Source organism: Halteromyces radiatus (genome assembly GCF_025201355.1).
Source record: "Halteromyces radiatus strain CBS 162.75 chromosome Unknown BX664scaffold_6, whole genome shotgun sequence".
Taxonomy (NCBI): domain Eukaryota; kingdom Fungi; phylum Mucoromycota; class Mucoromycetes; order Mucorales; family Cunninghamellaceae; genus Halteromyces; species Halteromyces radiatus.
In genome coordinates, this window is record NW_026251692.1 from 1,937,084 (window position 1) to 1,961,306 (window position 24,223).

At 32.6% G+C, this 24,223-nt stretch overlaps 10 protein-coding genes across 10 annotated transcripts; 4 read left to right on the top strand and 6 right to left on the bottom strand.

Moving 5' to 3' along the window:
• Window positions 1–70: 70 nt before the first annotated feature.
• BX664DRAFT_316680 (phosphatidic acid phosphatase type 2/haloperoxidase) lies at window positions 71–1,571 on the bottom strand (the record flags this gene model as incomplete). Its single annotated transcript, XM_051542725.1, has 8 exons — window positions 71–297; window positions 356–473; window positions 564–640; window positions 706–871; window position 1,014; window positions 1,076–1,124; window positions 1,209–1,299; window positions 1,368–1,571. The coding sequence occupies 8 exons, from the start codon at window positions 1,569–1,571 to the stop codon at window positions 71–73; spliced, it is 933 nt and encodes a 310-aa protein (XP_051398600.1).
• Window positions 1,572–2,124: 553 nt separating this feature from the next.
• On the top strand, window positions 2,125–3,205 carry BX664DRAFT_266084 (adenylate kinase-domain-containing protein; the record flags this gene model as incomplete). Its single annotated transcript, XM_051540883.1, has 4 exons — window positions 2,125–2,160; window positions 2,260–2,463; window positions 2,554–2,695; window positions 2,778–3,205. 4 exons carry the CDS (start codon window positions 2,125–2,127, stop codon window positions 3,203–3,205), a joined length of 810 nt encoding a protein of 269 aa, XP_051398601.1.
• A 434-nt stretch (window positions 3,206–3,639) lies between these two features.
• On the bottom strand, window positions 3,640–5,819 carry BX664DRAFT_338762 (uncharacterized protein). The gene is made up of 4 exons (XM_051546493.1): window positions 5,623–5,819; window positions 5,431–5,490; window positions 5,334–5,360; window positions 3,640–5,180 (listed from the first exon to the last, which is right to left on the bottom strand). Exons 1-4 carry the CDS (start codon window positions 5,695–5,697, stop codon window positions 3,987–3,989), a joined length of 1,356 nt encoding a protein of 451 aa, XP_051398602.1. The 5' UTR covers window positions 5,698–5,819; the 3' UTR covers window positions 3,640–3,986.
• An 859-nt stretch (window positions 5,820–6,678) lies between these two features.
• Window positions 6,679–9,412, bottom strand: BX664DRAFT_338764 (peptidase M18). Its single transcript, XM_051546494.1, has 15 exons — window positions 9,351–9,412; window positions 9,236–9,260; window positions 9,063–9,142; window positions 8,806–8,985; window positions 8,655–8,728; window positions 8,400–8,553; window positions 8,254–8,309; window positions 8,096–8,193; window positions 7,988–8,031; window positions 7,754–7,923; window positions 7,400–7,634; window positions 7,244–7,315; window positions 7,071–7,152; window positions 6,916–7,001; window positions 6,679–6,841 (listed from the first exon to the last, which is right to left on the bottom strand). The coding sequence occupies exons 1-15, from the start codon at window positions 9,354–9,356 to the stop codon at window positions 6,791–6,793; spliced, it is 1,413 nt and encodes a 470-aa protein (XP_051398603.1). The 5' UTR covers window positions 9,357–9,412; the 3' UTR covers window positions 6,679–6,790.
• Window positions 9,413–9,445: 33 nt separating this feature from the next.
• Window positions 9,446–11,833, bottom strand: BX664DRAFT_300991 (beta-lactamase-like protein). Its single transcript, XM_051542369.1, has 3 exons — window positions 11,748–11,833; window positions 11,589–11,654; window positions 9,446–11,509 (listed from the first exon to the last, which is right to left on the bottom strand). The coding sequence occupies exons 1-3, from the start codon at window positions 11,776–11,778 to the stop codon at window positions 9,585–9,587; spliced, it is 2,022 nt and encodes a 673-aa protein (XP_051398604.1). The 5' UTR covers window positions 11,779–11,833; the 3' UTR covers window positions 9,446–9,584.
• Window positions 11,834–11,889: 56 nt separating this feature from the next.
• BX664DRAFT_338768 (uncharacterized protein) lies at window positions 11,890–15,793 on the bottom strand. Its single transcript, XM_051546495.1, has 5 exons — window positions 15,460–15,793; window positions 15,279–15,388; window positions 12,591–15,207; window positions 12,292–12,513; window positions 11,890–12,196 (listed from the first exon to the last, which is right to left on the bottom strand). The coding sequence occupies exons 1-5, from the start codon at window positions 15,721–15,723 to the stop codon at window positions 11,966–11,968; spliced, it is 3,444 nt and encodes a 1,147-aa protein (XP_051398605.1). The 5' UTR covers window positions 15,724–15,793; the 3' UTR covers window positions 11,890–11,965.
• Window positions 15,794–15,877: 84 nt separating this feature from the next.
• On the top strand, window positions 15,878–16,706 carry BX664DRAFT_338771 (uncharacterized protein). Its single transcript, XM_051546496.1, has 3 exons — window positions 15,878–16,249; window positions 16,376–16,468; window positions 16,553–16,706. The coding sequence occupies exons 1-3, from the start codon at window positions 16,160–16,162 to the stop codon at window positions 16,613–16,615; spliced, it is 246 nt and encodes an 81-aa protein (XP_051398606.1). The 5' UTR covers window positions 15,878–16,159; the 3' UTR covers window positions 16,616–16,706.
• Window positions 16,707–17,744, bottom strand: BX664DRAFT_338773 (uncharacterized protein). The gene is made up of 2 exons (XM_051546497.1): window positions 17,464–17,744; window positions 16,707–17,336 (listed from the first exon to the last, which is right to left on the bottom strand). The coding sequence occupies exons 1-2, from the start codon at window positions 17,675–17,677 to the stop codon at window positions 16,876–16,878; spliced, it is 675 nt and encodes a 224-aa protein (XP_051398607.1). The 5' UTR covers window positions 17,678–17,744; the 3' UTR covers window positions 16,707–16,875.
• Window positions 17,745–18,570: 826 nt separating this feature from the next.
• On the top strand, window positions 18,571–20,399 carry BX664DRAFT_338775 (ribonuclease P 40kDa subunit-domain-containing protein). Its single transcript, XM_051546498.1, has 6 exons — window positions 18,571–18,794; window positions 18,862–19,006; window positions 19,102–19,266; window positions 19,335–19,460; window positions 19,572–19,932; window positions 19,994–20,399. Exons 1-6 carry the CDS (start codon window positions 18,666–18,668, stop codon window positions 20,199–20,201), a joined length of 1,134 nt encoding a protein of 377 aa, XP_051398608.1. The 5' UTR covers window positions 18,571–18,665; the 3' UTR covers window positions 20,202–20,399.
• A 312-nt stretch (window positions 20,400–20,711) lies between these two features.
• On the top strand, window positions 20,712–22,638 carry BX664DRAFT_338778 (thioredoxin-like protein). Its single transcript, XM_051546499.1, has 2 exons — window positions 20,712–20,976; window positions 21,089–22,638. The coding sequence occupies exons 1-2, from the start codon at window positions 20,793–20,795 to the stop codon at window positions 22,414–22,416; spliced, it is 1,512 nt and encodes a 503-aa protein (XP_051398609.1). The 5' UTR covers window positions 20,712–20,792; the 3' UTR covers window positions 22,417–22,638.
• Window positions 22,639–24,223: the final 1,585 nt, after the last annotated feature.

Genomic DNA, 24,223 nt, shown 5'->3' on the forward strand with positions numbered 1-24,223 from the left:
AAAAAGAATCACTTCGTCCATTTGACAGGATGTGTGTTACAGTATTTATACTCCGTTTATATTTTTGTTTCTATATTACTTTAATGGAAGTAGGACTAGGAGGGTGATTAGTATCATGATTATCATCATCATGACGATAAGATGGCATATGTTGTTGTGATTCTTCTTCGATTTGTTGTGATTCTTCATCAAAGTGATTATTCTGATTGTGTCGTAAAATTCTACCATTATAAGGATTACCACCTTGAGAAAGAGGAGGATAATATTGATGATAAGAGAAGATGGCACAGATCAAACCTATTATATTATGTTGTTTGAGAAATGAAATATATTTTTTTTTTCTATTCATCATTACCTACAATACCTCCAATAAGAATATCACCCCAATGATGACGATAATCTCTGTACCTGGAGATACCAACAAGAAGTGCACCCAAAATAGGAATCCAAAAAATGAATATTTTCAACGTTCGCTATATCATCACCCAGTATAATAATCAATACCCATTTATAGGTTAGCATTCATATGTAAAAGATTGACTCTTTTTTTTTTTTTTCTTTACCCCTTCTCCCTTTTGATCAAATAGATTCAACTTGCCCGCCAAGTATAAAGAAAAAAAGGTCAATCCAGCAAAAGAAACTAGGAAAAAAAAAGTTACACGAGTGATCGGTTTGCATAAACTTTAAAAAAGTAATCATGATTACATGAAGTATGACCGCTTGGGAATGATTTGAATCCATCTATCATGATAGGTGTACTTGGGTCTACAGTGCAGATGGTATAATTCGATAAACCAAAATGAGGATCATGTGCATCAGCAGGTGGTTGGCATCTGGCTATCAAATCTGGGCGTGGTCGTCCTACTGTGATCTACATCATATCGAATCATCCATCAGTGGCACGAAAAAAAAAGATCATTTTTTTTTTAGTATGTGAAATAAATAAAAAGGGGGAGTTTTAGTCTAACCATAACGCCATCATCCATTCGTATCATCTTCCATTATTTATTTACCCTAAGTTAAAATTAATAAAAGTTTAGTTTATGATGGATGATTATTCAGTTTCCTTTCTTACTTTACTGTATCGGTTATCATAGCACACAAAGCAAGTGATAAAAAAAGACCTATAGAATGTAAAAGATAAAAAAAAAAAAAATCAGAACAACAAAAAAAAAAAAAAAACATCAAGTACCATTTTTTTCATTTACCTAATAAACCATGATTCAAATCCAAAGCTCGTTTATAAATAAATGTTGCCATAAAAGCAATGATGACAGCAGGAATCACAGCACATAAAACCTGTTTTTTTTTTAAGAAGAAAAAGAAAAGGTAAGGCATGTTGCTTATCGATCATCATTCATTCTTACCGCCAATAACCAGACGGGCACAGAGTCTTCCAAAGCATAAGTATGCATCAAATTTGGATCATTTAAAGAAAATTCACGATGAAAAGGTTGGATTCTATCGATCATAAAAAATATAATCGCCATCACGACCACTAAAGCCCAATCAATAACATATGAAAAGACAATAGGTCTAGTTTGTGGTCTTTTCCAACTATCAGGTATCATATTGAGAAGTAATGAAAGGAACAAAAAAAAAAAAAAGAAGAAACAAAAAAAAAAAAAAATGAAAAAGAAAAATATTTTATAAAAGTGAAAAAAATGTATTACTAAAATTCTATAATTCTCGTGTTGACCCGAAATCCCATTTTGTGCTACGTTTGCCTAATCAGGTATCTAAGTAAAACGGGAAAAAAAAAGATCAATCAAATGACCTAGAGTAAACGCCATCGTCTTTTTTTTTATGCCAGTATGAACAATGGATATGTTTGAAAAATGATGAGCGCCAGTTGAATATGTCAACTGAAGATGACAAATTTGGTGAAAATCTTATCTACAGCTTAAATTTCAGCCAATCAAAAGGCAAGTTTGTATTTTTTCAAACCCTTTTTTATCTACCTTTTTTTTTTTTTCTTTCTTTTTTTTTTTTTTCTGCTTCTTTCCTTTTTCCTTCTTTGACTTTGGATTGTCTTTTTCTTTTCTTCTTTCTGTCATGACTTTACCTTTTAGAAAACTAGTTCAGACTCAAATAAGATCTTTCCATGATTGTCCCATTAATGCCATGCAACCTTTACGACTTTTACTCTTAGGTAGTCCTGTAAGTTATAAAGAAGAAGAACGGAAATATATAATATAAATAAATATATCATAAATTAATCATAACTTTTTTTTTTTTTTTTTTTTGTCTCGGATATAGGGATCGGGGAAAGGAACTCAATCTGAAAGACTGAAAACAAACTTTGGTGTACATCATCTTTCCAGTGGTGATTTACTTCGAAAGAATATCAATCAACAATCCTTTATTGGTCAACAAGCTGCTGACTATGTAGCTCAAGGTCAACTTGTTCCTGATAACCTTCTTGTATCATTAGTAGATCGTGAACTTGGAAAAATTGGTGGTGTAAGTAAAACAAAATAATAATAATAATTGAATAAGAACTAATCATTTTTCTTATGATTTTGTTTTTGTTATTGGTTTTTTTTTTGTCAGCACAATTGGTTATTGGACGGATTCCCACGCACATTGAAGCAAGCACATGAGTTGGATAATACATTGAATAAATTGATGCAACCTTTGAATTTGGTGATTAATCTGGAAGTACCTGAAGAAGTCATCTTGGATAGAATCATGGGTAAAAACGATATTATATTATATTAAAAAAAATGATTGTTTTTTTAATAATTATTATCATTGTTATTACTATTATTATTTAGATCGATGGGTACATATTCCTTCAGGCCGTGTATATAACTTATCATACAATCCACCTCGTGTACAAGGATTGGATGATGTGACAGGTGAACCATTAGCAAAACGACCTGATGATTGTCCTGATGTATTTCGAGTTCGAATGCAACAACATAAAATCATGGCTGATCCTTTATTGAATCATTATCATTCCATTGCTGTCACTGTCCGGGGAAATACAAGTGATGAAATTTATCCTCAAATTGAACGGGAAATCGTTAATCGATTGGGTCTTCTTCCTGGATCTACTACAACAACATCCTCTTCCACTTGTATGCCTGGAGCCTCCATGAAAGCTGCTAATGTTGTTGCCAAGTATCATCAACGTCGTCGTCAACAATATTCTGCTCAAAACTCTACTGGTCAAGAACGTGTGGTTGGTGTAGCTCAATAATAAGATTCCCCCCTTTCTTCTTTATTTATACATATATACATACTGATTCTCCCACTTTTATCATAGTTCTTTTTTTACTTGTTATTTATTTTTCCTTTCTTTTTTTTTCAGTCTATATATAGTTTCCTTTTTTGTTTTTGTGTATATTCTTTTTTCCCCTCTTCGTTAGTCAAAAAGACAAACAAACTCTTTTTACAAATACATATTATAATTAAAAAAAAATAATTATAATCTATATTTCCTTGTATGTGTGTGTTTAAATGTTTCGACAATACGTCTGTCAATCGAGAAAAATTCTTTGGTGAATTGAATATAAACTTGCGTCCATGTCATCATCGTACTTTTTTTTTTTTTTTTTTTTTTTTTTTTTTTTTTTTTTAGAAAAAAAGAACAATGGAATATGACTAAAATAACAAGAGTAGGGTCCAAAAAAAGATGGATAGTTCCAGGGGAAGAATGGAATGACGGAGACATGATTGTATTTTTCATCAATGATTAGGTTGATTGTATGATTTTATTAAAGAGAAGGAGTTTGATGAGGAATTGGAATGAAAATAAAGAGTAATAATATATAATAATAATAGTAAGTAGTAGTAAATAATGATGCCTATGTTTTCTAAAATCATGAAGGGAGGAGGAGAAGAACAATCAATAAGATGAAAATAATAATAATTATAATAGTAATGATAATAATAAAATAAAAAAGTCGTTGATGATACAAAGAATACAAGGGGAAGTATGTAATAAAAAAAAAAAAGCTTAAACAGGGGAGAATCTAAATCTAATTTTCACCAGATTGAGTGATACGACGATTAGGGTCAATCAAAGCTTGAGCAGGTTCCAAATCATCCATATCGCCTAAAGTTGATACCATCATGATACAAGGAAGACAACATCCACAACAACATGTCACCACAGCCAAGACAATAAAGATAGGAACAAAGACGGTTGCCATTCCGATAGGCCAAACACCATCCAAACGTCTTGCTACCATACCAATCAATGCATACACAAGACTACCCATCACTACAAATACCACTGCACCTAGCATGACTGTGATTTTTCCTTGATGAGCTACCTCTGGTTGAGGTAAACGACTAAACCGACGATAGCTCAGTCCTAGTTGAATAGCGTACTTGACAGCCACAAGGTAAAGAGGAATAAACACAATAGCCCAAGAAGAAGTGATAGTGTTATCGATACGTAATGCCATCAAGATAAAGAAAACCAATCGAAGGACAAAGAACCAAAACTTGTGAAAGAATAATACCAGAGCAGTTGATACCAGAGTCATTGCATTCACCTTGCCATGATTGTCACCATCCATCATTAATTGTTGTTTTATCACTGTCAAAGCAATCACATAATCTGCCAAAGTCAATAAAAAGTTTAAACCTTCTAACACAAAGTAAGGGATAAACACCACAGCAGCTGACCAGTTCACCTTTTGATCCAATGCAATAACAATAAAGATTTGAAAGAGAAGTGTCAAGAAGAAGTAAATCATAAATAATCCTCGAGTGAGCAAGCGCATCCGTTGTTTTGTTTTTTCTTCTCGTTTGCTTTCTTGATCTTGAGTATCATCATCCATTGCTTCATCATCATTTCCTTGTTGTTGTTGCTGTTGTTGTCTTCGTCTTCGTCTGCCGCTATCATGGTCGTCCGCATCATCATTTTTATCGACAGAAGAAGATAAGATAAAGCGTCCAAGAGCATAACATAAGAAAATATTGACTATCCAAACAGGAATCCATACTGTGGCCCAAGACCAATTCACACGTCCATCAATCTTTACCGCCAAGAATGCAAAAAAGATGATTAGAAGCACCAACATTAGATCCATAGCCAAAACAACAGTACAAATCATAGACTCGATTTCTGGGTCAAAAAGTGGACTAGCCATGGTACCCATCATTTGAAGTCCAAGTTCACCATATCTATCATAAACCCTTCGTTTTTGTTCGTCACCCAATACCTAAGTTTATATAAATATGAGTTAGTGAAACCAAAGGAAAGCTTTTTTATATTTATTTTGGGGCCACATAAAAAAAAAAAAAAAAAACATGGTGGGCGAAAATAGCCTTGGTACCCATCATATTGCGTAGTATTTTAAGTTAAGATTCTTTACCTCATAAGCATGGCTAATATCTTTAAACTATATATATATATATATATATATGAAAAGATTAGAATAAAGATATAATTACAAAAAAAAAAGTTCATACCTTGTCAGCGCTATCTGGATTCTTATCTGGATGGTACCGTAAAGCAAGTCGTCTATAAGCCTATAATAGATAAAAAAAAAAAAAATAAAAAAAAAAAAATTTCATGAGTTTTATTTATTCTATTAAGTAATAATATATCATATAAAATAATAATAATAATAAAGATAGAACAGAGTTCTGTTATAAGTTTACCTTTTTGATTTCTTCAGGAGTAGCAGATTTGTTAATACCCAGTATTTCGTATAAACCTGTGGTATTTCTGTCCATGATACAATTCCTATTCTTTTTATTGCAAAAATATGAGGAAAAAAAAAAAGAAGAAGAGGGATTGGGGATAAAAAGGTATTTCTTGAAAAGTGGGAAAAATAGAGGGACAAAAAAGAAAAAAAAAAAAAAAAAACTATCACTTCGACAAAGTAAGGTTTTTTTTTTTCTTTCAAATTGGATCACCGACAACGACGGGTATACAGGGTTTTTTTTTACGAGGCTTCTATACAAAAATGAATAGATAATAATAATAAAAAAAGAATTACTGGAAAAAGTGAAAAAAAAAACATTGATGATGATTTATTATAATCAAACAAATAAATATATTTGTATAAATGACACGTTTTTATATTGATAAAATATGTGAATATACATACTAAATCAATGCAATCAATCAGAGATCAACTCCTATATAGTATATATATATACAAAGATTCAACTATAGGGAATTCTTTAAGAGTCCTTTATCTTTTTTTGATTGTTTATACTACCCCCACTCTCTTTCTTATTATCATCCATCATCATAACATAAGAAGGTATATATGCCCTTGTCATGTCACCTTGTGTAACCGATCCTTCAGAATGAAAGAAAGGATATTTCAAACCGTTTCTCCTTTTTTTTTTTATCACTCCTGGAGGGATATCATAGGAGTCATGACAAATGTTCATACCAAAAATAATACTATCAATCAATACTAGATTGTCCAATTCAATGTTTCTCTCACTCATTTATTGTTTTGTTTCATTGACATGTAAAATACATATCTGCATTAACTTTATTTCATACCTAATATCTTTTTGGTGTAGAATGACTTGTATCACTATATATAAAAGGTGAAATCATCATCATCATCATAATTATTTTTCATCAAAGATAATCAAATGTCACTTTTCTACATTATAGAAATCATCATCTTACATAAAGAGACCAAAAAAAAAAAAGATATGACCTTATGCCACCAAATGATATCAAATATCCACAACTGTAACCAAATTTTTCAAACAAGTTTATTAAATAAGTAATCATCACCAGAGTTGGATGGATTGATTAAACTAAAAGTTCATCCTAATGTCATTTCTATCTATTCTATATTTAATCCACAATAAGTTTGGTTTCAAGAACAGGGAATTCCTCAAAGAACGCCTAATTTCACACCCCCCCAAAAAAAAAGATTGAGTGAATTTTGTTTTTTTTTGTAATTTCTTTCATCAACTTACCCATAACAATTGGATAGCATGTTTGACATCATCAACACCACTTTGTTCTCGGATAGAATGCATACTTAATTGAGGATTACCAATATCTACAAGGAATAATAATAATAATAAAAAAAGGAGTCAATTGATATTCTTGACCTTTTTAAATATTTTACCAATAGTGCGAAGACCAAGCTTGGCGGATAACATAGGTCCAATGGTACTACCGCAAGAAGAATCATTTCTAACAACAAATTCCTACAGAATTTGTCAGGTGAGAAGGTAAAAAGACGTAAAAAATAATCAAAAACAAAAGACACCATAGTATAAATATCATACAATATCCTACCTGAATAGGGATGTCATGCTTCTTTGCCAATTCCTTGAGCACCAAGGTGGTTACAGCAGTAGTTGCGTATCTCTAGAAGAAAGAAAGGAGTAATAAATATAATTGTTTTACGATTTGGTTGTGAGAGATGGTCATTTTTTTTTTTTTTTTTTTTACTTGGTTAGCATTGATCTTGATCACAGTTCCCTTGTGCATAAGTGGTCGATGATTTTCTTCATGTTTGTCAGAATAGTTGGGATGAATTGCATGCGCCATATCAGCACTAACCAAGATACTTTTATGAATAGCTTCTTCAAATGCCGTGGAGGATACATCAGGAGTACCAAGAACTTGAGTATTGGCTAAACGTTGAAGAGTACTAGGAAGCAAATTGGAATCAGCACCATGAGCACTATATTTTTTTTAATACATATATATATATATATATATATATATATATAAAACAAATGTAAAGTTAAATCATGAATAGTATGCAATATTATTACTATTATTATTTTTTCCATCACTAACCTCAAGCTACCAACTTCTTCATGATCAAATAAAGCCACCATACGAATATTGGTTTCCTTTTCCAACGATTCAGACTTGATCAATGCTGCAATGGAACAATAAGACATTTCCAAGTTGTCGAGACGAGGTGAAAAGATGAATTCTTTGCAAGCACCACCAATCGTAGATTCCTATATGGTAGTCATCATATGAGTAACATATCTTTCATTAAATATCATTATTATTTTCTTTTACCTGTGTATCGTAAAGAGCCAATTCGAAATCACGAATTTGTTCAGCTAAAAAAATATTTGAATTAATAACCTATTTATGCCTTCTTTTTTTTTCGCTCTCTTGTCTTACGTTTCACATTCAATTCGTCTGCCAAAATACGGATGAGTAAAGGATGATGGTTAGCTTCAGACTCTACACCATCTTGTTTTTCTATTCCACTCAAAGCACTAAACATAAATAAATAAATGATGAACTTCAATGATTATATTCAATGTTAAATTACTTACGATTTGACTTCAGTAGCCAAAATAGGTGCAAGTTGGGTTTCTTTATTGAACTTGAACTATACAAAAAAAACAAAAACAAAAAAAAAACAAAAGAGTATTTAGACCCTATGTATGCCTACTACTAACATATTTCAATAGAAACTTACCGATTCATTTGCAGTACGATCCAAGTGAATAGCAAGAGTAGGGATACGAAGTAACGGGCGATCCACTTTCACCAATGTATGCTTGAAGGTACCATCCTCATGTTGAACCAAAACACGTCCAGCAACCGAAAGATCACGATCAAACCAAGTATGCCTGTATTTAAAATAATATTCATCAATTAATCTTGCTAGTATTTCCTCCCTCCTCATTTTAATTAAACACTTAATTTTTTTTTCTCATCTCATCATTCTTACCAGATACCTCCTCCATAAGTTTGACAACCGACTTCTAAATATGATGATTTGTCCTTTTTGGATACGGGTTTCAACTAAAAAAAAAAAAAAAAAAAAGTGTCAGCATATAATCCCAATGGATAGAACAAACGTGAAGAAGAATTCTATTTACCTTCAGACAAGGAGAATCAGTATGAGCACCAAGAATAGAGAAACCATTACCAGGCTTATATTGACCACCAATAGCAAATGCCACAATAGAGGAACCATTACGAGTAAAATAGTACTTTCCATTTTGTTTAAGAACACCATTGTTCCAACTTTCACGTTCCTTTATTTCTTGATAACCAGCCTTGATAATGTCAAAAAGAGAAAAAAAAAATTGAGCAAATCGTCGCGTGACAATTCACGTTATTTTCTTTATATTACCTTTTTCAGTAGTTCAGTTGCTTCAAAAGTGGCATGGAAAGGAGAAGGTGACTTGTTGATGTATTCAATCAAGTCCAAAGCTAAAACAAATAAATAAATAAAAAAAGAAAGAAAGGTTTTAAATTAAGTAATTTAAAACTGATCTTTTTTTTTTTTTGTTTTCTTTTTTTTACCTTCTTGAGGAACAGTAGGATTGTACTATGTTGACAAATAATAGAATGGTATATAGATCAGTGGATTTCTATATTTTACGCTCTTTTTTCATTTCTTTTTTCTTTCGTCACTTACAACCATTGTGAACAAAAGGAAAAATGTATGAAAAAGGCAAAAAAAGAAAGAAAGAAAGAAAGAAAGAAAGAAAGGACAGAAAAATTCACACGGGAGATGCTTTACCCTATTTTCAATCACAGCCCTGAACTTCTTTATTCGACATTTTTAACCATTTTGGGAGACAATATAAAACAAATGAGGTATCAAACGTTTTTAATACATATATAATATATAATAAAAAGTATAATTAAATCAGACTGTTGTCATAGTTGCTATCCTTTTCTGATCATATAATACTAAATTCACAGCACCTAGGATATAACTTGCAAGATCTTCATCCACATAATCCCATTGTATTATCAATACATTTTTTTTTGATGATAGTTTGTTGGTGTTGCATGACAATAAAACACTTTTGATCTGAATATCACCATCCGTTTTTTCAACTACGAGAGAATTTGTGTTTCCAAGCATTTGAGATATTCCAATATAAATCGAATCCAAAACGTGTCGTCGAATGATTTGATCCAATTCTTCCGCTTGATATTGTTCTTGTGAAGTAACCAAAGTAACAAACCTATCAGGATCATATTCTTTTTCTACTTGAAATACCATAGGTCTCGATGATGGAATATAATCAGAAGAGGGTGAAGGTAATGTACATGCTGAATCCATTTGTTTTTTCCATCTATCTTTGGATACAATATCGATACTAGTTGGCATATCTCCTTTATAAGTCATAAGCAGAACTCCATTGATAGGGATTGTCGAAGGAGGTTGAAGTGCTTGTTGTTGCTGCATTGAGAGTATTGAGCTTTGAGAACTGTGATTCTTAATTTGTTGTTCAACAATACTATGATGTTGTCGATATTGCTGTTGTCGCCAATGTGTTTTTAAAAGATCCATACTGATTCTTCCAGGTATATCCATTGATGTTTCGATATTGATGCTAACTCCATTAGCAGGATTGAGACAAGGAATACCAAATTCTTTCATGATCTTGCTTTTCAAAAAATCCATTTGACCTCTCTCACCATGAACTAGAACCACATGACGAGGTTCCGAATGTCGAATAAGTTGCATGATCCCTTTGGCGTCAGCATGAGCACTAAATGAGAGATTTCGTACTTGTAAGTTGACTGTGATCTTGGTAAAAGCATCCACGTCCACCACTTTTTGTCCAGAGAGCACCTTGGCACCAACTGTTCCAGCAACACAATAGCCAGGCATGATCACCATATTTTTGGGGTCTGGAGCAAATTTCTTGAAGATTTCCAATGAAGTGCCTTGATGTAACATACCAGGAGTTGCAAATACCACCATAGGCCCAGGATGATCCATGTATTTTCGATTCCAAGGTTGGATATGTTTAAAGTCAAACATATTCCGTTGAACAAAAGTAGATTTGATCTTTTGATTTGTCCAGTGAATAAAGAGTTTATAGTATTCATTTGCGCGTTCAGTTAAGCCAGTAGAGAAGTAAACAGGTACCTTGAGATCCATACGTTCCCAATACGATTCAATCAGAATACAGAGTTCTTGAGCACGACCCAGAGCAAAACATGGAATTACAACTTTCCCACCATCTGCCACACAATCATGAACTTTTTTCAAAAAGTCGCGTTCTCTTGAGCGTTTAGAATCTCGGATAGTTGTACCGTAAGTGCTTTCAGTAATGAGGACATCAGGCCGAAGTTTGTCGATCCATGCTGAACCCAAATGTCGATCTGGTGTCATATTGTAGTCCCCCGTATACACAACCGATTCCTGTCCCACTTTGGCATAAATCATTGCTGCTCCTAGTACATGACCTGCGTAGTATGCCTTGATTTCCAATTCATCATCCACGTAGATTGTTTGGTGTAACTGAATAGGGATCACTTTCTTCATGCATTTCTTGATCATATCAGACGTAAAAAAATTGGTTTCCCCTTTGCGATCCACACTGATCTTACGGTAGTCTTCCAGTAATAATGGACAGATAGCTTTAGTAGGATGAGTCATATAGATAGGTCCATCGTAACCAAGCATTTCAGTAAAATAAGGTAATGCCCCACAATGATCAAGATGAAAGTGACTAATGATCACGCAATCGATAATATCCGTAAAGTTGCCTTGCTTGGAGATGTAAGTAAAATCTGGGAATCTTCGTGCGTCGTTATAACCCATATGAAAGCCTATTTATTTTAACAAAATAAGGATAATACATTAATCACCATGACTTTTTTTTTTTTGTTTCTAATTCATTCACTTTACCGCAGTCAAACATAATATTCTTGGTGCCAATAGTAACGAGAATGCAACTTCGTCCAACATCTTGTCCTATTTAATTTAAACATATAAAATCAAAGTTAATACTCCAAGATCAAAAATAAATTTGATCTTTTTTTTTTTTTTTTTTTTTAGTTGACTTACCAGCACCGAGAGGAACAATGCGTATCGTCATATTACTGATAAGTAATATCGATATAGAAAAAAGATACACGGAAGGAAAAGAGAAGGAGAAAAAAAAAAAAAGAGGTCAACAGAATATTTTAACAACAGACAACGACTGGGATTTTGTTCATGCAAAAAAGAAAATTAAAAATTTTTATTAAATATATACAAAAAAAAATAAATTGATAAACTATGTTCTATGCTGTGCGTTTCTGTTTAGGTTTCTTTACCACCTTGGTATCATTGTCAGAATCACTTGAATCTAACTCGGAAGTCATCCGTTCGGCTTTCTTCTTCTTCAGTTGATTGACTACTTGTTGTATACGTTTGCTTTTATGTTTTCGTTGATGTCGCGGTGCCGAATAAGATGATGATAATCCTGCTGAAGCATCAAAATAATTGCTGATTGTCGTCTGTTGTCCAGTAGCCTATTCAAGAAAGTTAATGTAATATATATATAAATGGATGTCAGTAACCATTGATAATAATAATAATAATAATAAAAGATATAAGTTTTTATTACCTTTCGATTATTCATTTCACGTATCACAGGTATCAATACTTGATCCGTCTTTTCTTCAGACCAAGAAAATGATTTCATCAAATAAAGACGTAAAGAATCCAATTGTGGAGGTGACCAACTAAATCGTTCCAAGGAAGTATCAACCATGGGATGATAGTAAGCTTCTTTGATCAAAGGATTTGGGAAATCAGCAGGTATATCTAAATGTTTGTGCTTCTTTCTCTATATAAAGGATATCAGTTCCCTCTTTTTTTTTTTTTTTTTTTTTTTTTTTTTTTTGATAAAATGAGATAACTTACAAACTTCCTTTGAAAATCGGATTCATCCAATCCACTTTCATACCACTCCTTGAAACGAATAAGAGGACCTTCTAATGATGAATCCTCCTGATCCTTGTCTTGTTGAAAAGCGGCCAAAATTTCCATAGCAACGACAGGTCCAATTCCGGGAAGTCCAGGTGTATAATCACTTCCAAGAAAATAAGCCAGTTGAATGAGTTTTTGTCGGTCCAACCTCATTTCACGATCAATGTCTTGTAATAAGTAGCATTCCACATATTTTTGTTGATGGAACATGTTTTTGTAAACGCGACTACCACCAAAGAGGAAGACATCCGAATCATCTGTCACTACACCATCCACAAGATCATGATCCAACAAGAAAGCACATTGAGCTTCCGCTTCCATAGGAGACACTATATATGGTACACCAAATAGTTGTAGAAGTTCTTGAATATCTTTTACCATCTGTTCCGTCACACTATCAGCATTTCCCATTGCCTTTGATTGCTGTTTGTTAAGTTGGTGTACATCATCCGCTAGTTCTTGTCGTACGCTGCTAATATCCCGAGATGCTATGTCCGATACAAATCGTGCAAATTCCGCTTCTTCTTCTTCCACGTTGCCTGTAAGCTCTTCATCAGAGTTATATCCAATATCCATCATCGCCTCCTGATTTGTTTCCTCTGGTTGATTGTCTGCTGCCATAGTTGACTGATAATCATCATGTTGAATTATGTCTAAAGTCGTCAAGTCTTCCATTTCATGTCGCTTATCTACATGATTACCTACATTGTCAACTACCATTGCTTCTTCCTCGTGATCATGTCTATCTTTCTGATTCACATCAAGTGGTTGTAATTTCGATTCATGTGGTGCTGTATCGTTCAATATCGTGGAAGCCAATATAGTACGATCGATCTTCATGGGGTCCTCCGTCAAGCGTGCCATATGTGTCGATGAAGGGCTGGAAACATGGATGGTGGTGTTTTCATGCGTTTCTTTTTTGTTTTGATGTTGTAATTCCAGTTGTGATTGTTGTTGATGTTGTTTCCAGTCATCTGCATTGTCAACCAGTTGAATATCGTCATCGTCATCATCATCATCATCAAGCACAATTAAACCATTGTTTACGTCGCTCATTGAGTCTGTCGATGTTTCTTGCTGAGTAGTGGCTATCGTTGATCCTTCTTCCGTCTTTTTTCTTTTCCATATCAGTGCATGTCGTAACAGGTTTTCGTGAAATGTCAGAGATTCATGAGCCATAGTGTCACTATCATTGGATTTGCCAAACGCCTTTTGCACAGATTTCAATTGTTGTTCCAAATCAGATATTGAGGTAGTATCAGAGATGACATTTTTGAGAATAGTCTTGTATTCGTCATTCAATGAATACATATAAATAAAAGCATCAGGAACACGAGAAAGCCATAATTGATAAAAATTGTCAGCATCCAATTCCATCATGGTATCAAACACATCATCATGAGAATTATCCAATTCATCATTGTGCTCAGAGATGACTCCTGTCAATGATTCTACAGTACGTTGTTGTCGTAATTGTTGTTCATGGTTTTCATTGTACATTTTCAAAAGAATTTGGTTCAAATGCACTTCATCCTGTTGTCCGTATTGTCCAAAATCATCCAAATAATCTGAGGATAACTGATCATCATCTTCTGATATATTGCCTTCTTGTCCATTATTAATGAATAACGGTGCACTATCATCCAAATCATCGAAACTCTGTTGATAGATATCGTTGTCATCATATTGATCATAAGGAGTAGACTCGATAACATTGTCATTTGTTGCGTATTCATTCTCATCTTTTAATTCATTTTCAAAATTCCCCATCATTGCCGCTAATGCAGGATTGCTTGCTACCGCTTTCGCCACAGGATCGTCTTCCATTTCCAAACTAGAAGGTGAAAGTACATTTTCAACTGTTTTTTCATCTTTGAGATCCATGTCGATATCGTCATCCATATTTTGTATTGATTCTTGTTTTGTTACTGTCGCTGTTGAAGTTTTGTTGCCCAACCCAGGAAGCTTCCATCCTAAACCTTCTTCCAAGTTTTCATTCTTTAGGAGAACATATGCTTTTCCACGTTCACTTGCAATACGAGAAGGAGTTGCTGTATCATTGGACATACTGGCCATATCATTCATTTGCAGTACACGTTGGGTCATTTCATTTCTATGTTTGAGTTGTAAGATTTGTTGTTTTGAAAAATCAAGCGGTGTTTTGGATTGGCGTACCATGTTATCTAATCTTGCCCAAGAAGTTTGTCGAGATTTTAGCTTTAGATCTTGAATGATTTCATATTGGATTTCAGTAGGTAACTGTTGGAAAACATTGGAATCCATGTTGATGTCTGATGGTTTGAATTCTTCAATAAAATCTAATAATTCTTGATTGGTGGCTAATCTTGGATCCTTTTTTTGATATTCTCCAGTCGTCATCAAAGGTGGAAGCTGATATTGATCTTGTTTGATGGTGTTTTGATGTCGTAAAGTATCTAAAGCTGCAGTATTATCCAATTGTTCCAAGTAAACATAATTTTCATCATCATCATCATCATCATCTTTGTTGTTGATAGTAGTACTATTTCCGCTTTGTGCTATTGCTTTCCGTCTACGTATATTATGTAAAAATAAATTAAGATTCATAAAATACAAATCCTTTGACTATGATTTTTGTATTACCGTTTTTCTTCTTCCATTAAAAAATGAGCCTTCATTTGAGCATTTAAAATCTTTTCAGCTGTACGTTTGACGTTTTCTTGAATCCCTTGACGTCTTTGTCTTCGTTCTCTCTATCATTAAAAAGAAAAATAATAAAATAAATGAATAACTGGAAGTATATAAAATGAATTCATTAACCTACAATAGTTGATCGTTTCAAAGTTGGGGCACCACCGTCAAAAACAAATACAGGTTTAATATTGTAAAACAGTAGTTTGCACAATCGACGAAAGAATCCGAGTACATGACCATTCCGTAAAACTGAACCATCTTCACTTCGCATGGTTCGCATAAATTGGTGAATCCATATACTAGCATCAATGGCAAGTTTCCGATCACGTAAAGATTCCAACTGTATAGGCCTTGCAGCAGGAGATAAAAGTGTCCATAGACCCTGAACACCCATTCAAGAGATTTAATGATGTTATATATATAGATATAAAAAGAGAACAAAAGAAAAATAAAAAAAAAAAAAATGCAACTGCGGTTCCCTGATATCTTTTTTGATGATAGGTTTCCAAAAAAAAAAAAAAAAAAAATTAAAATGCCGGTCCAATCAATCTGCTTCAATGAATTTGCTTGATTCCTTTCCTCTTGTCTCTCTCTCTTTTTTTTTTTTATTTCTTTTTCTTTTTTCTTTCGTTTTTGTATGTATATATGATAAGGTAGAAAATCAATAGTATTCATTTTATAATATATTCTTCTTCTCCTTCATCAAGACAACTTTGGATGGATCTGTGTATCACACCACTATAATAAAAAACATAAAGACATTATTCTTCCATCAAGCAATCGATCTACATCAGCAAAGCAGCAACAAAAATAACATCAGCGAGGAATATATGAGAACATTGATTGGAGTGGTGATACTTGCTTTTTGGTTAGGTTACCTCTCAGCAACCTGTGGAGTATTTGATTTATTAGTACAAGTGGTAACGAGGGAAAAAAAAAAGAAAAAAAAAAAAGAAAAAAAAAGGGGTTGAGGGAGGGAAGAGAGAAAAAAAAAAAGGAATGGTTACTTATATATATTTCTTCTTTTTTTTTAAAAATAAAAATAGAAACAGGTATTGTATATATTTTGTACTATTGGTGCCATATACCTTATGATATTGATTCCTCTTGAACGAATAGCCGAAGCCGAAGCGTGCAAAGTAAGATTACTAGTTTAGTTATATCAACATCTTTTTTTTTTCTTTCTTTCTTTCGTAGATACTAATATGACCTTCATAATATAGAATCCCAAATCCACTTTTAGAACATCAGCTCAAGAACACTTGCAACGTCGTGGTAGTTTTTAGATAAAATTATGATAGTTTCTTTATTGTATTTATAATAGAATGAATCGAAAATGAAACAAAAATAAAAAATCAAATAAAATGAAAAATACTATATTAGAAACGGGTGAAATGTAGATATTACAAAAATGGAGAGAATGGAAGGAAGATGAGGATAAAATAAAAATAAGCAAAAATAAAAAAAAAAAAAATATACATTGAATATCATTTTGTAGAAAGTAACTGAAGTATAAATAAACTATGATATGATAAGAGGAGGGAAATCAGTTTGCCATGACTAGGTGCCGACCTTCTTCTTCTTCATTATCTGGAGGCGTTTGAGTGACCTGGTTTGATAAAGGTGAAGATTGATTGATATGATTCTTGATTTTCTGTGCTTCTGGACTATTGGGAGGAGAGATACGAATAGGTGTAGAAGTCCTTGGTTGTAAATATTGCAATAAAGGACTGTTGGAAGGACTTGTCATGCCATTAGAAGTGATGGTTGTACTTGAATTATGTTGAAGAGTTGTTGTCGTTGTTGTATTGTTACCATTATTATTGTTGTTGTTGTTAGGATCTAGTTTGAAGGTAATTCTTCCACGACTACGATCTTCAAATAACGTCATGATATTCCCATGATCACCCATTCTATAAGACACATTAAAAGGATCTATCCATAGTACAAAATCACGAGGAAGATGAGTGAAAATAGTAGCTGAAGAAATGGAAGCATTATTGGCAGCTTTTATGAATGAAGTTATCATATATATATATAACAAACAAATAAATAAAAAAAAAAGAAATAGATAATTTATTAGTATTTTGATTTGTTTATACTAAAATAAATAAATAATTATAATAAAACTTACCTTTTACAAGTACACTATCAAGTTGACCATTAAAGTTGGATAAAGCTCTAAAACCGTTTCCTTTGTATGGTTGTTGAACATCCCAATGATCAGCGAACTTTAGTTTAAGTAGTTCAGTCAATTTTTCCTTAAAACGAGAAATACTATCTTGGTCTAATTTGTTTTGTAAAAGTCTACCAAGAAATTCTACAGCCTGAGCTATTTCAATATGCATTTCATCAATATATTATATATAATTAACTATAAGTGGGAAAAAAAAAAGGAAAAAGGAAAAAAAAGAAAAGGAAAAGGAAGGGAAAAAACAGGCGGCAGGACTTTTTTTTTTTCATTGTCGGCGATGAAAATTGAAACCTTCCGTTGGACTTTCTGATTGGCCACTAAAGCATGGCCAAGTGGAAATAAAAAAATAAAATCACACTAAATTAATCACTTTATTATTCAATCATCATCATTTACTTTTATACTATGTTGAATGATGCTATGTATTGATTTTTATTTTTATTCCTTCTTTCTTTCTTAAGTATTTTTTTTTTTTGTAATAATTACAAGTACCAAAAGTTCACAAAGAAAAACAATATTGACGACATCTTCCCGATGATACCAGAAAACCTTCTTCAAATACCTCAGCACATATATTAAACGGTATGTGATGACGCCTAATCCAAAAAAAAAAAAAAAATAGTTTTACACAAATGAAAATGACTATATCAAGAAGGTTGAAAGAAGCTCCTCAGTTCACCACTCAAGATCTCCTAATCTCAGAAAAGCAATACTCATTGAACAAGTTACACATATTATGCTATCAGAAGAGCGACTAATGGCTAACTGTCAATACGGATAGCATAAGTACGAATGATGATTTTCATTTATTATTATTATTATTATTATTATTATTACTCAAGGCAATAAAGTGGATAAATGGGTTATTGTCAATCTCAACTATAATATCCAATTTACATTGATATATCTTTTTAGATTAGGATATTTATATATAGTTTACATAGTTAGTATTATTTTATTATCGTTAGTTATTTCATCCATGCATCATTGTTAAATAAAACTTCATGCTATCACTGTATAATGCGCGTCTCATTTTTTTTTTTTTGAGTTCACCTTTCATTTTCGCTGATTTCATCCCCCGTTTGTGTTTTTTTTTTCTTTCTTTTTCTCTCTCTTTTTCTTTTTTATGATCCTTTATTTCAATGAGTCAAAAACTTTACCTTCCAGACTCTGAAAAGCAACCTTCCTATTGTGATCTATCCTATTTTGATTATGAACAACATCAAACTACTTGGAAGAAAACAATAAACTGCCATCCATTCAATCACAAGGTAAAATTCTCGAACTTGATCTGACTTTGTATGGTATAAACTTTTATTATTATTATTATTATTATAGTTATCTATATTTGTACCTTCTTGTTCTTTACATACTATACAACAACAACTACATTTACCACCATCTATTTATTATCAAGTACGTTTACCCTTGAGAGCGCTTTTGGATCCTGAATTTTTCTCTCGTTATATCAAGTCATCCAATGGTAAGAATGATCTTGTGATTTTGCTATATATATATATATATATATATATATATATATTCACTTTTATTATCATTATTATTATTATTATTCCTTAGAACGGTTACTATTCCATACTGTGGGAACCAAGTTAGATTCAGATACAGTCATAGTGTTAGATTTCAATGGTCACCTCATTATGAATATGGACAAATTTACCTATGAAACCTTTGGTATAGTTGGTCGACAACAAAAGGAAATGGATAGAAAAAGATTTCGTTATGGTAATATATAAAAAAAAAGTTGAAAACAGTGATCAACATGCAGGATCTCATTTATAATCCATACATAGTGGTGGATATCGACCTTAGACATGGAAAATCGCCACGAAAAAGTAAGATTCTTGATCGATTGAAATGGTGTTTCGAAAATACGATGACTCAAGAATATGATATGGTAATGACATTGGTAGACGAAGGTAAAGTACAATCTAAAAAAAAAAAAAAAAAAAAAAAAAAAAAAAGAAAAGAAAAAAAAAAGGAAAAAAAAAAAGGAAGATGTTTATTGATGTACCTTTTTTTTTTTGTAGTGACGGGTGATACAAAAACGATAGAACAATGGCCAGAAGGTGTAATCGTCAAGGAACATAGAATGGAAATGAAACTAGAAGAAATCAATCAAATCAATATACCACAATGGACTTCATTGGAACGAACATTAGACGGTAAAATGGATCAACAATGGCAAGAAGATGCATTAGGTGCTATGGAATGGATTGGATTAGTGTCGATGAAAGCCAATCGATCACAAACTGCTAATTCAATTGTCAACCCTTTTATATCAACATATCAAGCACCTCAACCTGTAGAGAAATCTGGATTTGGCACAGTAATTACATGGACTGGATTTATAGCACCTTCTTTTATACTGAATGCATTGACAAATCTTAGGTAAGTGTACACACAGACATCAAATTCATTTTTAAGTTTGGATTTTTTTTTCTTTAAATAGAAAACTAATGATCACCAGGGTAGTACCAAAATGGGTAAGTTTTACAGTTTGGGGCTATCGAGATTCACCATTTACTTGGGACAACAGACAACATTATTATAACTTGAATGGCGAAAACGATTATACATTTTTATTATTTCCACCTCATGCATCTCAACAAACTTTTATTTCCTACAAAATGTATGGTTCCCATCACTCACATTCTTAGTTGTTTATTATTCCCTTTTAGTTTTAGTATCATCCTCCTATCCTCCTCCCCACCTTTTTTTACGACTACTTGTTTCTATATTGATCATAAGTATCATGCAAAGAAGACATTCTTATCGAAATAAACAATATAATATGTTAGTTATTATCATTTTTTTTTTTTTTTACATATTAATTTCTAATGATAATAATAAAAAACATTCGTTATCTCTTTCTATCCTATTTGAATTTATTAATCATTAAAATTTAAACATGATGATTCATCATCCATATATTTATGATGAGAAACAACTGGTATAGTTTTAATTCATCAAAACTTTACAAATGAAAATAAGAGAGAAAAAAAAGGGGGACAAAGACAGTGGTGCACAGGGCTGGGGCATTATTCATATTCAGGATGCGATGGACACTTGCCCACTTCTTATTGGCTGTTGGTAAAACTCCTCACATTTATTTTTTAAGCATATAATCCAACGCCACATTTCCATTTTTCAACTTTATATTCTACTTTTTTTTTTTTCTTTTTCTTCCTTTTTTTTTTCTTTTTTCTTCTCTTTTTAACTACATCTACATTTATTTATTCATATATAACATGGTCAACAAAACTATTTTGTGGTCTGCTATTGCTGCTTCTTTTGCCTCCATCTCCAATGTATTGGCTAGTGATAGTGATGTTTTGGCTTTGACTGATAAAACTTTCAATAAAGAAGTTTTGGATAAGAGTCTTATGCTTGTTGAATTCTATGCTCCTTGGTGTGGACACTGCAAGGCTCTTGGTAAGTATTATATGATATATATAAAAAGAGAGGGGTTATAGATAGATTTAAAAAAAAAAGTGAGAAAATAGTTGACTAATATCTTTTTTTTTTATTTTTATTTTCTCATCAGCTCCTGAATATGAATTGGCTGCTACTGATTTGAAAGATAAGATTCCTTTGGCTAAAGTAGATTGTACTGAAAATGAAGCTACTTGTCGTGAACATGGTGTTCAAGGTTATCCTACTTTGAAAGTCTTCCGTAATGGTGAATCTACTGAATACCGTGGTACTCGCAAGCACGAAGGTATTGTTAGCTATATGAAGAAACAAGCTCTCCCCAATGTATCCGACTTGACTGAAGCTACTGCCTTGAATGATTTTAAGGAATCTGACCGTGTTGTTGTTATTGCTTATGTGAAACCTGATGATAAGGAAACCAAGGAAACCTATGATACTTTGGCTGCTAAATTGCGTGATGATTTTACTTTTGGTTTGGTGACTGATGAAGAATTGGCCAAGACTGAACAAATCAAGGAATTCCCTTCTTTGGTTTTGTACAAGCAATTTGATGAAAAGCGTGTTGATTTATCTGGTGCTGCCCTGAAGGATGAAGATTTGACTAACTTCATCAAATCCAACTCAATCCCCCTTTTGGATCAAATCGATGCTGAAAATTTCGCTACCTATATGGAATCTGGTTTGTTATTGGGTTACGCCTTCACTGATAATGAAGATGATCGCGCAAAGTATGATGCCCTCCTCCGACCTGTGGCTGAAAAATTCAAGGGAAAGGTTAACTTGGTTCATATTGATGCTTCCAAGTATGGTGGTCACACTTCCAATGTTGGTCTCAAGGATGGTGAATTCCCTGCCTTTGCTATTCAAAATTTGAACACTGCCTCCAAATACCCTTATACTGGTTCTGATGTCTCTACCACTGCTTTTGAAGAATTTGTTGAAAATGTTTTCTCTGGAAAGATCGAACCTACTCTCAATTCTGAAGAAGTGCCTGAAACTAATGATGGTCCTGTCAAGGTAGTTGTTGGATCTCAATTTAATGATATTGTATTGGACAAGTCAAAGGATGTGTTTTTGGAAGTTTATGCTCCCTGGTGTGGTCATTGTAAGAACTTGGCTCCTACTTGGGAAAAATTGGGTGAACAAGTTCAAGGTCTCAAGAACAGTAACTTGGTCATTGCAAAACTGGATGGTACTGCAAATGATATTCCTCCTGAAGGTGATTTCAAGGTTGAAGGTTTCCCTACTCTCAAATTCTTCAAGGCTGAAACCAATGAAATGATTGATTACAATGGTGATCGATCCCATGCTGATCTCATTCGATTTATCAAGGAACATTCTACTGGCAAAATTGAATTGGAAGTCCCTGTTGAAGAAGAACAAGAGGAACAAAAGGAAGCCAAGGATGAAGCTGAAACTGTGAACCATGATGAACTTTAGATTAGTCTAACTCTTTTTTTACTTTCACTTATTCTTTCTCTCTTTCTTTTTTTTTTTTTTTTTCTTCTGCTTAGTATTATTATTATTATTTTTGTTAGTATTCCCCCTCTCTTGTGTTCCTCTTTCCTATTTTCTTCCGGCATTGTTGTAAATTCTACCTTCATTCCATTTTTGTCTCTTTTTTTATTATTTTTTTTTATTTTTATTTTTTTTTTTATTTTTGATTGGGATGTTATAAAAAAAAAATGAATAAAGAAATCTTACTTTGTGAACTATATTTTATACTGTCTGATCGATTGAATTGGTAGATTGATTGGTGAATTGATTGGCTGACTATTAAATGTTGAACTTGTATACTGTTTGACATATGGACTGGATAAGTGAGGCTAGTAGAACGAATGAATCATTATAGTATCGACAACAAGAAATAAAGAATTCAGTTCTTTTTGACAGAATATAAATCAGTGGTAATGTCAACATAATAAGAAACTAGGAGTACCATTTTACGATTTAAATCGTTATACTTGTTCTTATTTTTGCCATTAAAATGTTTTATTATAAGACTGACATCATCTAGAAACTAAAGCTATAAAAGAAAACCTATTGAACAAAATCATCATCTTTTTCTTTTACTTTTTCTTCTCTCTATTTATTTAACCATGAAATATATTGTGTTCTTGTTAGCTGCTTTGATCCATCAACAAGTTGTCTCTGCTGCTTGTGAATGTAAATCTGATGATTCAACTTGCATGCAATCCTGTGGTAAAAAAAAAAAAAAAAAAAAAAAAAGAAACCTAGCATTCGTTCCTCTATTCATTTTTTTTTTTTTGATTATAGCTACAGAAGCTTCCAATTGTATTTTAGCTTGTCAATCTGATACAGAAACTGAGTGTGTCACTGCTTGTTTGAGAAATCATTGGCCTGCTATGACGGATGAAGATGAACCTGGAAAATATCCATCCTTGGTGGCAAGAGATGTACCCGAAGCCAAGAATGATCAAGGTGTGAGTTTAGCCGGTGCTGACGCAGTGACACCTAGTAGCCATCATAGTGACGATGATGATGATCGTGATGATCGAGATGATCGTGACCATCACGGTGAAATTCACAATGGTTCTGGTTATGATGGTCATGGAGGTAATCCAAAAAAAAAAAAAAAAAAAAAAAAAAAAAAAAAAACTCCCCCTCATTCCATACTCTGTTAACTGCATAAATTCTTCGATAATCATCTCAGTTCCCCCCAAAAAAAGGAATAGGATACGATAGTAATACTTTTTTTTTTTTTTTTTAAATAGATGCCTTTAACCATTTTTCTGATTCGCAACGTGATAATGGTCGTCGTCTCGATTCCTTTGGTATGTTGAATGAAAATGATAGAAGACACAGACATGGTAACACGGCCACTTCGCTCAATGGTTCCACTATGATTGTTTTTTCCTTGGTCTTGGTTGCTTCGTATATGATTGCCTTTTAAGGATCATCCATCTGTGTTCTACTTTTTTTTTATTTTTCTTTATTATGTCTCTCTTTTTAATGACTTTACTTTTAAACTAGTATTTTTAATGTCCTTCTTAATTTTACTTTATCCTCCAAAATGGAAATACAGTGTTTTCAAAGTTTTTTGTCGTGTCACAAGAAAATGCTTTTCGTAATGTTATAAAATAAAATATCGTACTTTCCCAAAATGAATGTCGCATTATCACTTTTTCAGATATCGCTCTAGAGATGTCGGTAGAGTACATTAAAAACACACAACACATTGATGATAACTTGTTTATTAATAATAAAAGACAGAAAAGAAAAGTAA